The following is a 14,257-nucleotide window of genomic DNA, read 5'->3' on the forward strand; positions in this document are numbered from 1 at the left end:
TGGCAAAGAGTCAACATTTCCCTCTCATGCTTCCTCTGATACTCCTTTTCTTCGGCTTCTATCTCCAAATGCCTGGCCTCCAACTCAAGTCTCTTCAGCTCCAGCTGGATTTTTAAGTCCACTGCAGAAAGGTTGCACTGTCCATTCCCGGAGGATATTGTATCTCCACTGCCAGTCTGATTGTCCTTTGTAGAAAGGTTAAGCTGTCCATTCTCTTAGGATATTGTATCTCCACTGCCAGTCTGATTGTCCTCCTGGATGGTGTTTTCTGATGCAGCTGTAACCAAGGCTGCAATCAGGTCTGACTCAGTCAGGTTTCCATGCACCAGTCCACTAGCCTGGTACATCTCCACCAGCTGGCTCCTTGTCAGCTTTCTATACTCCTGTGCTGACATGCTGCCTGCTCACCCTGACTAACTAAGCTAATAAAATAAATAAAACAATTGTGATCTGAGCTCTGAGTATACACTATGTGGCTGATTTAGAGTACAACACACCTTCAGAGATCAGTGTACATAAGCTACAGGATTCATTCTACCCACACCACTGCAAATCACAAGTGAGGATATCTTATCCCAACCACTGTGAACCACAAATGCGAGGATATCTTTTCCCAACCACTGCCACCAGAAATGTGATGACCATGCCCTGGCCCAGCAATCAAGGAGCCTCAATCCTCACCAGTAACACCAGGGAGGGTGTCTCATATAAGAGGAAAGGATAACAAATACACACAGTAAAGTACAATTTCCCTTAAGTGCACACAGAGATCACAGTCAGTCTGGGGCTGGTTGCTCCCTTGCTCTCCAGGTCCCCAATAAGAATCCCCACTGGCACAGCTATATGGTCCAGATCTCAGCCTAGCTGACAAGCTAACCTCCAGTACCCCCTCTGTCCCACCAGTGCTTCATGTCCCTGCCCAGGTAGCTGACACACCACACACACATTAAGATAAATATTTATACAACTTCACAGACACTCCTGGGAAAGGCCGGCACAGATTCTCCAGCTGTGCCCCTTTACCCAGACTATACAGAAGTAATTTATGCCACCACCAGTTAATATTTATCAACTACCCAAAGACCCTTAAAAGAGTGTGCAATTATTACTGTGCAATATTATTATCCAGTTGGTAATGTGACTATTCATTCTGAGGCTTATTAGAGTGGCTTATTACAATAAACTCTAAAAATATGCAATGTACTCTAAAGCTTGCTTATCTCTACACAAACCAGCCATAGGTAAAGTTTTTAAAAATATTTAATAATAAGTAATTAAAAACACTAGACAATTCTACTACACCACATCGATATCTAAGAGTTCAGAGATCACACATAAACTTAAAACAAGACAGTAGGAAAGTTCTGGTATAACAGAAAAATACTTGTTTAACTTTCTTCTGAGTTCCTAGCTATTACTACAAGAAAACATATTTCTAAGACACTACTTACATAAGACAACAGGCAGAGTGCTGATAAGTTGGATATCAAGATCAAAAATGCTAACAGTCTCTCTCTGAACAATAGTTTTTAAACTGACTTAAAAGCATCTTTGCTAGGCCCTCCCAGACTACATCATTTGACACTTAGGTTTTCCACATATTCACATTACATAATTTTGACACATAGTCTGGAGTTCCCAGGCCAACAAACTGCATTATTTAGCAATCTAACACTTGCTCAGGAAACTACAACAATAAAAGACATTTCACATGTACACTCTAGCAATTATTCCTTAAGTTAAGACAATAGAAAGAATGTGTTCAGCCAGCCACTTTGGCACCACTATTTAGATAATTTTACTTTAAAGAACATTTGAAAAGCTTGGCTTAGTTTCCTTACAGCAGATGGCAATGTTGCAACAATCCTGAAGTTCACATTTTACAGTGTTTTCTTTCATAGAAATTTCATAGAAATGATAGAATTATGTATCTAATTCTATTTGACTAGGCTGGCAGCCTTCATCCATCTTTCCCCAACCTTCACACCTTTCTTGAAACAAACAGTGTCAGTCTCTTTTGTTAAGTTTAAGCGCATGTGGTTCTTAAGCATAGATAACAATGATTGCAAATGAAAATATGTTTGTCGAAGCATTATGTAATACATTCTGCATTACACAACCTGCGCAACCTCAACAAATGTAAATAGGTTTAAGACAAAGTAAAAGACCTGCAACGCAAAGTTAAAACCACCATACAACTACTACTGCAATACACTGATTATATCATAGATCAAAGAACTGCTCCCTGACCAACTGATACAACAATCATTGTTTGGCAGGCAGCCCTTCCATTGATGGAATCCCACATGCAAGTACAAGCCACGGAAAACTACTCCAAGGTTTAATTCTGCTAAACATTACTGATTAATGAACCCATTGATAAAAACACAACTATTACTTTATCATTTTGAGAGATCTAATACTGTTCATCATAACTTGAATGTTCTCACACATTGCAAGCATTTCTAAGCTCAGCACTAACAAACTAGAGTGCATGTAATGACCCTACTGCTTTATGTTCATGGAGTCCAAGGACTATTACAATTTTACAACAGCACATCCATATAAACCTCAGAGCTCATCCTGCTATCCTAAATGCAACAGAAAATAGTACTCTTTGTAGTTAAGTTCTGAGCGTAATCTGATAACCACCAATTAGATTCACTATTTAAACATTATATGAAATGTAGTTTAAATTACCGTACACAAATGTCAGTTACGAGAATACTTCAACAAATCTCCCAATTCCAAGCAAAGTAATTTTTACTCATTACAAACAGTGAAAATACACTTTGTTTATTTGATTAAACTCTACAAGCTGTAAGAACAAATCCAAAAGTAATTTTATTGTTTACAAGGCTGTATCCTAGAAATGGCGCTACATGTGCCAAGCTTAAGTGCTCAACTGCATAGGTTCATAGGTAGGTACTAGGCTATTGGCCCTAGTGCCTATATAAGCCAAGCCAAATGGTACCCTGGCTTTTGCCACCCAAGAAAATTATTTTCCTGTGCCCCTGTCAAACAGAGCCAAAGAAATGATCCACGGGGTGAATTTCCTAACTCGCATCCAATCATCAAGATTTTTCTTGAAGAGTGCTAATGAGGAGCTTTGTTTGATATAGATAGGTAGTTTGTTCCAGAGAGTGGGAAGTCTCTGGGATAGAAATCTATCCCTCCAGCATGTTCTGTTTATTGTGATGACAAGGTTTGCTGGTAATCCTCTTTGTGAGGTATTTCTGTGTCCTTACCAGTTGTTGTAGATGTCTTGTGAGGTACATACCAAAAGGGGAGTTGTACTCTATAATGGGTCTAATGAGTGATGAGTAGAGGGGAACAATGACCTCTTTTTTCCTGGATGAGAAACCTTTTGTGATGAGGTATGTCATGTAGAAAGATTTCTTGACTACTGTGGCGATGTGATTATCAAAAGAGAGGCTACTGTCCACCTGTGTCCTAAGGTCTCTTATCACACTTTCGATGTTAAGTAGACTACCACCTATGTGGTAGTTCATGGGTACAGAGTTTTTACCAAAAGGGATGACAATGCACTTTTTGGCATTGAGCTTGAGGCCATGGCTTTGACATCAGGCATCTGTCTCAGTGAGGCCCTTTTGTAGGATGTCCACATCGTTAGGAGTTTTGATTATGGCTCCTAGTTTGCAGTCATCTGCGAACTTTGTTAGTCAAAGACCTTGTGTGTTAACCTGTACTTCAGAGAAGTAGATACCAAACAGCAGAGGATCTAGGACTGAACTCTGTGGTACTCCACCTGTCACTGGTCTGAAGTTGGATTTAGAGTTTGCTACTTTCACAGTGAGGGTTCTGTCAGTGAGCCAGTTGGCAACTCATCTTGTGCCATAGGGATTTATACCTAGTTTGGTGAGTTTATCTATAATTCCAGAGTGGGGGATGGTGTTGAAAGGCTTGGCAAGATCTAGATAGGCTATGTGAACCACCTTACCTTCATTTACGGCTTTGGTGACTGCTTCAAAGAAGTCTATCAGGTTTAAGAGACATGATCTGCCTTTTACAAACCCAAACTGGGTATGGTCCAGAGTTTGGAGATTACCAATGTCATTGTTTATAAGTTCCATGATGATACATTCCATTGCCTTGTAGACCAGGCTTGTCAGGCTAATGGGGAGGTAGTTCCCAGGGTCCATTGTGGCTCCCCCTTTGTGGAGTGGGATAACCGTTGCTGAGTGCCATTTAGTGGGCACAAAGCCTGAGGTGAGGCTATGATTGAATATGGTACTTAGGTGGGGTTCCAGTTCATTCTGTAGTTCATGTAGAATGCAGCCTGAGATGTTGTCAGGTCCCATGGATGCTGTGTTCTTGGCTTTGGAAAGTGTGTTTTTTACCTGTGCAGCTGTGATTACAAGAACTTTGCATCCTTCCGGTATAGAGATGGGCCCTTTAGAGGATAAGAGAGGGGTAAAGTTATCACTGAACCTGTCTGTCAGGACGTTGGCAATATCAGTTGGTTCTGTATATTTGGTGCCATTGTGCTGTAACTCAGAGCAGATCTGAGTGTTTCCATTGAGATTCTTGGCACAGCTATAGAATGCTTTGTGGTTGTCTTTAGAATCAGTGACGATTTTGTTTTTGTAACTAGCTTTGGAGGATTTTATGAGGGATCTCAGCTTCTTACTGAGGCTGACCATGGAGTTCCTCCAGTCATGGGATTTTACTCTTTTTTGCAACAGTTTCTTTCTTCTGTTGTAGAGTTTGTTTATATGGCAGGGGACCACCAGATTGGCTTCCTTTTTTGGAGGATAGCATCTTGGTTCTGTTAGGGATTGCACAATCCATGCACTCGTGTAAGTGCTTATAAAGTGCAATTGTATAGGATTCAGTAGTCATACCTCTATTGTTCATCAGCACGAGTGTCGTGAAGTTTGCGTGAAGTTGGCTTTGGAGAAATTTTTTACAGTGGTTTCCCTAATGGGGGTGGGGGTGAGATGTGGATGCCTAGAGTGATTTGCTTGTGGTCGGATCTGACCAACGAAGAATTGACCTCTGGTATGGAACACCGGTTACCCATGTTGGTAATTACCAGGTCTAGGATATTGCTGCCCCTGGTGGGGGTGTGGATAAGTTGATCCAAGGCATTGGAATTTATGAATTCCAGAAAACGTTGAGCAAAATTGTTGGTACATGAGTAGTTTTCCCAGTTAATAGGTTACTAGGCTATCTGCCTGAAGGCATTTATAAGCCTAGCTGGAATGTGTTGGCTTTTGCCACCCCCTTAGATTAGTTCCCTGTGTCTCTGTCCAGCAGAACCATTGAAGTGATCCCTGGGGTAAACTTTCTGTTTCCCATCCACTCGTCAAGGTTTCTCTTGAAGAGGGTTAGCGAGGAGCTCTGCCTAATGTAGATTGGAATCTTGTTCCAGAGCATGTGAAGTCTCTGGGATAGGAATCTATCCCTCCAGCATGTCTTATTTATTGTTGTAGTAAGGTTTAGATCCCTGGAGCATGTAGCTCGAGGGGATATGGTTTTCTTTAAGTGGAGCATGTCCATCAATTCTGGGTTGGACATGGCCTTGTATGTCAGGCAGAGATCACCTCTGAGTAGGAAGTATGCAACTGAGTACAGCTGGAGTTTCTTCAGTTGAGCTCCATAAGGCATCTGCTTGAGGCCAGTGATCCTCTTGGTGAGGTGCTTCTCTGGTCTTTCCAGTTGTTGCAGGTGTCTTGTAAGTACATCCCAAATGGAGCATTGTACTCTATGATGGGTCTGATGAGTGATGTGTAGAGGGGCCAAATGACCTTGTTCGAGCTGGATGCAAACCCTTTTGTGATTAGGTGGGCCACATAGAAGGATTTTCTAACCACTTTGGCAATGTGATTATCAAAGGAAAGGTTACTATCTACTTGGGTCCCCAGATCCCTTATTACGTCTTCCGTATTTAGGGGGCTACCACCTATGTGGTAGTTTGTGGGTACTTTGTTTTTTCCAAAGGGGATGACTATGCACTTTTTCACATTTAGCTTGAGGCCATGGTTTAGACACCAAGTATCTGTCTCAGTGAGACCCTTTTGGAGGATATCTGTGTCAGCCAGAGAGTCGATTATAGTCTCTAGTTTGCAGTCATCTGTGAACTTGGTCAGCCATAGTCCTCCTGTGCTTGCCTGTACCTCTGAAAAGTATATGCCGAACCGGAGGGATCCTAGAACTGAGCTCTGGGGAACACCACTTGTAACCAGTTTAGAGTCAGACCTAGTTCCCCCAACTCTTACCATGTGGGTTCTGTCCGTAACCCATCTCGTGATGTAGCGGTTTATGTTCAGGCTGGTAAGCTTGTCTATAATACCTGAGTGGGGAATGGTGTCCAAGGCCTTTGCGTGGTCTAGGTAGGCTGTGTGGACCACCTTTCCCTCATCTATAGCCTTGGTAACTGTCTCAAAGAAGTCCACCAGGTTTAGGAGGCATGATCTGCCTTTAACCAAGCCGAACTGGGTAGGGTCCAGTGTTTGGAGGTTCCCAATGTCTCTGTTAATGAGATCCATGATGATGCACTCCATAGCTTTGCAGACCAAGCTAGTCAGGCTTATAGGGTGATAGTTCCTGGGGTCCATTGTGGCACCACCTTTGTGCAGCAGAATAACCATTGCTGTGTGCCATTCTGTGGCCATGTAGCCTGTGGAGAGGTTGAGTTTAAACAGTGTATTTAGGCGAGGGGTTAGTTCATCTTTGAGCTTGTGTAGGATGCAGCCTGAGACACCGTCCGATCCCATTGATGCTGTGTTTTTGGCTTTGGAGAGGGCTGTTTTAACCTGAGTGTCTGTGATTTCAGGGGTACTACATTCTTCTGGTATAGTTATGGGCCATTTTGGGGGTGAGAGGGGGATGAAGTTTGCATTGAACCTGTCTGCCAGGATGTTGGCTATATCAGTCGGTTCAGTGTATTTTGTGCTATTCTGCACTAAGTCTGAGCAGATCTGAGAATTGCCACTTAGATTCTTGAAATATCTAAAGAATGCCTTGTGGTTATCTTTGGAGTCCATGGAAATTTTTCTTTCGAAGCTAGCCTTGGATGGTTTTATGAGGGAACGTAGTTTCTTGCTGATACTGATCAGGGATGTCTTCCCTTTGTGGGATTTTACTCTTTTCTGCACTAGTTTCCTCCTTCTATTGTATAGCTTGTTTAATGGTGGGGTAGTTGAAATCACCCATTATTAGGGCGTTAGGTTGTACCCTAATATTTTCCAGTGTATCAAGAAATGAGGAGTGGGAATCCTGGGGCATGGTGGGGGATCTGTAGCAAGCTACAATTTGGATTGCGGTCTTGCCCAGAGTTAGTTGCACTTGGATAATCTCGGATGCATTATGCTGAGCAACTAGCCTGGTGGTGTGGATATCCTTAATGAATATGGACACACCTCTGCCTTTAGTGCTTCAGTCCAGGTTAGGTGGTCAAAAGGTGTGGTATGAATTATAGCCTAGTAATGCATGGGTAATCTCTGGAGCTTTGAACCAGGTCTCTCTCACTGCACAGATGTCGATGTTCTCCATTTTAAGGAGTGCCTCGAGTATTAGCATAGACGTCTTGGCCACTGTTTTCATATCCTGTGTGATTTATAGACAGTTTCTGTGTATTTCATTTTTTTTCTGTGTTCATCACGTCTTAAACCATATGGTCGATATAAATGTCCTTTATGGTTTTCCTGGCAAACGTTTTTACAGCAGCAACATTACCAAACTTGGGACACACACAGCTGTAAAATAATCCAGATACTAATATGGCATCGACTCAGCAGCAACTGTCTGCAGCTATAAAACATCTTCCTTACACATATCGACACGACAGCGGTTCCTTACACTTACACTTCTAATAATGCAACGGCGGGTGGCAACATAATCAAACTTAAATGATTTGCTTCAAAAAACATCACAATTGGAAATGAACAACCCAGTTTTTGCTTGCTTGTTTAGATTTCTTACCTTACTTGCATTGGGGAAGGAAGCACTTCTAATACAGCAACATTACAAACCATGTTGCTGGTTGCTGTACTGTACGTAATGTAAAATAAACACAGACACACACACCCTCTTGCCCTAAGCTGAATTCTGACAGGCTGGCAGTCTGCTCATGACAATGTCATCACGTGCACCCCTGCATGTGATTACATCAGCAAAATTTGAAAACAATCTGGGGAATTCGGAAATTAAAGGGGCCACTCGGAAATTCGTGGCACCCCATGATTTTGACCCCAAAAACGGTAAAATACAGAGGAATTCAGTATGGTTGAGAGGTATGAAGAGGACATGGAAGGACAGTTTATGCCTAATTAGTGTAAAAGTACCACCAGCTCTGCAGTTATTGGGATGTGGTTGTAGAAAGTATAACACACTGAGTCACAATTCTGAAAGTAGAAACTAGTGGCTTTGGTAACCTCACCAAGGCTTCCAGTATGTCTGTTATAACAAAGAGAGTATAGTCACTGTCACCATTTGCACACCTCAGCTTCTCAGAGTGGTGAAAAGGAGATGTTAAAGTATAAAGTGTGAAGTTAGAATTAGCATGGAGTGTAATAAACTCCAAAATATATTTAAATCCCAAAGTATTTTTAGATGGGAGAAGTGGTTTGGCATTTAAGAATTATGATGCAGACAGCTGAGTTCATATGGGTGGGTGGTTTGCTAGAGTAGAGTATAGCAGTGTGCTGACATCTTATATAAGGGACCAACTAAGAATATAGGTGGGGATTCAAGAAGGTACCACATATACAGCTCCATGAACATACTGCAGTACCTCTCTCTGAATCAGCAACCACCTTAACATGATGCTGAATCTTAGTGAGACATTCAAGTGGGAGAGGCTTATGCTAGTTAGCCATGTGCTACCTCTTGGAAGTCATCTAAATGGCCAAATAATTCAAGGAATCACTCATATGTGTAGATCAACATGGCCATCCCCACCACTTTGATGTATTGACCATGGCCAAAAGGTGGTTGGGGAAACCATTAAACAACATGGAATACTTTTAAAGTCCCATAATGACACCAGCAACAGTATGGGGATGAGGGTTAGGGATACACTAGACCCTAGGATATGCTATTAAAGCACTGTAATAGCACCAACAGCAGTATACAAATCAGGGAAATGCATGGTATAACCAAGCTTTAATGTTAAAATGTCATAACAGCACCAAAAGTGATGCTAGGATTGGGGGTGAGGGGGAGGGAGTCAAAAGACCAGTGACTATTGTGCTTAGAAGCACTGAGACTGTACCAATTGTAGAATGGGGATTGGGATGGTGGGATACACCAGACAGACTGTAATTGTACAAATAGTTGTATGTGGATCAGGATGGGGGGGATACACCAGACAGACAGTAACTGTACCAATAGTAGTATGTGAATCAGGATAGGGGATACACAAGACAGACTGTTACTGTACCAATCGTCAAATGGGGATAAGGATGGGGGTACCTCAGACAAACAGTAACCTTACCAATAGTACTATGCTGATTGAAATGGGGGGTACACCAGACAGACTGTAACTGCACCAATTGTAATATAGGGATTGGGATGGGGGTACACCAGACAGACTGTAACTGTACCAATAGTAGTATGGGTATTGGGATGTGGGGATACACCAGACAGACTGTAACCATACCAATAGTATTACAGGGATTGGGATGGGGTACACCATACAGACTGTAACTGCACCAATAGTAGTAAGGGGATCAGGATGGGGGTACACCAGACAGACTGTAAATGTACCAATAGTAGTATGGGGATCAGGATGGTGGGTACACCAAGCAGACTGTAACTCTACCAATAGTAGTATGGGGATTGGGTGGGGGAGTACACTAAACAGATTATTATAACTGCACCGATAGTAGTATGGGGATCGGGTGGGGGATATAGCAGACAGCCTGTAACTATACCAATAGTAGTATGGGGATCAGGATTGTGTGTGTGTGTGTGTGTGTGTGAGTGTTGTGTGAACTTGTGTCTGTGGGAGTGTGACTTGGGGGAAGAATGCATCTGCCTACATGAGCAGCTGTTTGCTACCATGATGTGCAGATCAGCAATGATCTACACATTGTGGTAGGAAATACAATTCAAAAACATGCAAATTAGCCAATACTGAGGTCTTATCTTGTCACAGCTAACATGCTTCTGAATAACAAATGGTCACATTATGGGAGAAGAGAGTTTTTAGCAGAAACTGTTTGGCTTGCACTAGGCCTTTTAAAGAATCCCTGGGTTAGGCTTCTGTTTCCTTAAAATGTGAAGTAAATGAACAAGTCAGTTATAAATTCATGTGGAATACTTTTAGAAATGATGTACATTGGTTTTCCGTAAAGTCAGTGCCCTGCTTGCATATTAAGCTTTTGATGTATGTGCATTGCTGTGGGCTTCTAATTTATAAGTACTTTTTTTTTTTTTTTTAGTTTTATACTTCTGCTGTAGAAAGGTAGCCTATGATGGTCATGTCTGACGAGAAACCCAAAGTAATTAATCCAATTTATTCCTTGCATAATGTGTTTCTTTTTCTTTTGGTATTTATTTAAACTTGGTAGTATGAAGACCTGCTGAGTTATTCTCATTGTAGTTTCATTGGTAGAAGTATCTTAAAATAGGACAACAGAGTGGAACAGTTAACCTCAGGACTCCAGCAGAAGATCAGTAGGACAAGAAAGCATTGGAAAGTTTGGTACCTGTGCACAACAGGTATATAATCTTACCTGTGTTAAGTAGTTCATATATTAAGTAATTCATATAACATGCAGCCTGCAGTAGTTAGGGAGACCTGCAAGACTTTGGGCATCATGCCAAGACATAGCAGGAGAGTGCTGCGTAAAAGAAGGCATGTGTTTTAAGGGATAAGAAACTGAAATGAGAATTTTGATCTGTCTGTAACCTTAAAGTTATAAACATTATTTGTGTAACTGAAAAAACGCAGAATATTACACTCCCTGTGGAAGTGCAGGATTCAGGATCTCTAGAAATATATATACAGTGGTTTAACTACAGTGCTCTGAGGCATACCTCTTAACCTGCAAGTCATTGAAAATAGGTACAAATGCCCTTTAAAACTAGTTATGTTCAGCCAAAAATCTAAACATCCAATTCGCATAAAATTTGAATAGTAAATAACACATAACTTTTGTCGCTTCAAGTAGGAAAGTGGCATACTCCTCAGAAACACATGCTTAAAAAAGAGAGCAACCAAAATAATTGAAAAAATTAAGCACATTATCAGAGGCAGTGGAAGATCTGTTGACTTTAATGATCTGTATTGCAAAATTCTAACAGATAAGGTCGTTTAATTTTGCTTCAGTGAAGGGGAGATGTAAGATGTCTGTCCTCTTTTTCATGTTATTGATGGCACTGGTTTCTTCATCATGTTGCACGATTTCCTGTGAAATAGCTTAAAAAATCATGTATAATGAGGGTGATTCGGAAAATTGTGTGAAGGTATAAATCAATCCTGAAAATAAGGACATAACTCCAAAAATATGTACATCATGTGCAGGGGTAAATCAGGCCTAAAAATAGGTATGTTCCTCTGAAATGGGGATAGTTGATAGGTCTGTACTCAGGACTGGTAGCTTCACCTAGCAGTTGGTTCAGTTAGTTTATTCAATGCAAAATAGGAAAGATAAGCTTCAAAGTAGAGGTTTGCTGTTCTAATTAACTAAACAAAACAGTGAAGAGTTATATGCCCATTTGTGCAGTAAGGCTAGTTCAGAGGGGGGAGTTTTGTTCTTTTCACCATAGGGACCAGCTATGCCCCTCTAGGAGTTTGCAACATACAACCTAAACAACGTCGTTTACAGTGCTGCAGGTAAGTCTGCCGTGACAGTGCAGTGATATTTTCATTTTTATTGATATACTCCAAACAACAGCACAGAGAACTGAAACTTATGTGGCGGTGCATCGAGACTATGTTCAAAGGTTAGTCTCAGGTCTCTTCAGTTAATGAATAATAACAGATCATATTCTCAAATGAAGACAAATGTGGTGTCATTATTCATCATGTCAGATTTGGTTTACTTAATAAGTGTTTAGACATTATTTTGATATAAATAAGACATGTCTTTCTTTATTTCGAAAGCTCAGCATTACAGGCGTTAATCAATATAGGTAACTAAATGACTTCTGTAAGTCACATGTGTGAGTGTATTTCTGAGTATGCTGTACTTGGACCAAGATAAGTGAAATACATTTCTGAGCGTGGTCATGGATCAACTTCATTTGCTTTGCTTTGTTTATCCCAAATAACTTTTGCCTTGAAAAATTTAAATTGATTTTCAGACCTCTTGAATTTCTGCAGCTATACACATATCAAAACAGCCTATGCAATGTTTGTAATTGATATGTGATTTTGTATTCCAGACTGCAATTCCACTTTTAGGAGACACTGGAGTATTGATGAAGGTAATAATTCTACATATGAAAGCAACAGCATTTTTTGCGCTTTGATCTTACATACATTCGCATTAAGGAAGATAGTATTTAACCAGTTTATGTGTATGAGCATGTTATATCATGTGATATTATTTGTTCATAATTCCTCATGTATGCTCCACTTCAACTATAAATGGATTGTTTCCTAGATTAAAACTCTTTAATGCATACTTTATAGTAAATGCAATTCCTCGGAAACATAGACATGAAAATAGTGCTGATGAAAAATGCTTCTCTCAGTAAGACTGTCTTTTTCATTTGCAATAGAACATCTGTAACAGCTGTCAGGGGGGTCATCATGGTGCTCCTGGAATAAAGGGTGAAAAGGGTGTCCCTGGTATTCCTGGATATAATGGCCAAGAAGGCAACAAGGTAAATGACACCACATTTCCATAGAAATGGCAACATCAAGACCTTTTTAGAAGCATCAATTTTCATTTTGTATGTATTTCCACAGGGTGATCTAGGACCAAGGGGTCCTCCAGGATTTCCTGGCAAAGAGGGACCAAAGGTATGTAGCCCAAATTTTGATTTTGGAAGTTAATTCTTCTATATTTTGCATATATCTGAAAGTGTGATTATCAGCTTTTTGTGATATGATGTACAATATAACATGCAGTTGTCTAAGTTTGATTGCCTCAGTATAATAGTAAATTTCAGTTGTAATACTCACTCCTTTTTATAAAAACACATTTAAATAAGTTGGACCCTTACAGTAAAGTTGTGCGTCAGGGCTGGCAACTCAGCATGTAAAAATCCACTGCCAATCATTAGCGGACCGGAGTTCCGCTGTGGCGACCCCTAACCGGGAAAAGCTGAAAGACACAACAACAACAACAACAACAGTAAATAACTTTGTTACTGCTGTTTTAATGAGTATTTATCTCAGTGTGTTGCTGTAGTTATTAGGTATAACTGCATATTTTAGTTGACTATATTTATTTCTGTTTATAAAATACCTGTAAATAACTGTTACCTTTTCCATAAAAACCTTTTCTATTGTTGCATTATAGGTGAGACTAGAACCTCTGCTTACTATTACTGCTCTGTCATTCTGAAACACCAGCTACAGTGACAGATAGCATGCCATATTCCATGTCATCATTTATTATACTTTTCCCACTGCAGCTTTGTTTCTTTTTGAGGGGTGGGCTGCTTAAGCCTTGGCTCTTCAGAATAGTTCCTCCCAAATGTTAGTCTGGCAAAGATGCTCTGAGATGTTCCTAACAAACAATTCTCTTATTACTCTAGCTTAGGTGTGGGAATATCAAAAGTTGTTTGAATCCAGCCCTGATCTGAGTTCCTTACAACAGTTGGATATCATTCACTATATAGGCCAGAGTAGCACCATTTGCTTTCTATGTTATAACTTGGGGTTAATATAATGGTATAAAGGTGTTTACCTCACAATCACAAAGTGTAGGGTTTGCTCTTCACTTTTGAAAAGGAAATTGGCTAGAATTAAAATGGCCGATCAAGTCAGTTAGCCCAGTACTTCCTATGCATCTAAGAGTGGCACAGACTATTGTTTAATGGGACTGGGTCGATATAATGGTTAAGGTCTTTACCTGAAAAAGTACAGAGTTTGATTCTAACCTCTCACTGTTAGATAGACTTGTAAGAGTCTGCAAACTTATAGGTTAGTATGAACCTATGATATGCAAAAGAAGGATAATATTGCACTGTGCCATGGTAGGAACCAAAAGACATTAGTGAATACTTTCCTTTCACATGAAGTGAGTGCCTGTATGACTCACTCACTTGTCTCATTCCTAGGAAAAGAAGAAATCCCAGTCTGCTTTTCATTCTTTTCATCCCTTCTTCCCTC

At 40.5% G+C, this 14,257-nt stretch overlaps 1 protein-coding gene across 1 annotated transcript in view; it reads left to right on the plus strand.

Annotated features, from left to right (window-relative positions):
* COL19A1 (collagen type XIX alpha 1 chain) overlaps positions 1–14,257 on the plus strand; it is a gene marked incomplete in the record, with an annotated part of 3,251,042 nt that overhangs the window by 2,573,970 nt on the left and 662,815 nt on the right. The window contains 3 exon segments of the mRNA XM_044063894.1: positions 12,358–12,399; positions 12,697–12,801; positions 12,887–12,940. Coding sequence (XP_043919829.1) covers positions 12,358–12,399; positions 12,697–12,801; positions 12,887–12,940 — 201 coding nt within the window.

This window comes from Protopterus annectens, chromosome 2.part2 (assembly GCF_019279795.1).
Source record: "Protopterus annectens isolate FY-2018-M chromosome 2.part2, PAN1.0, whole genome shotgun sequence".
Lineage (NCBI taxonomy): Eukaryota > Metazoa > Chordata > Ceratodontiformes > Protopteridae > Protopterus > Protopterus annectens.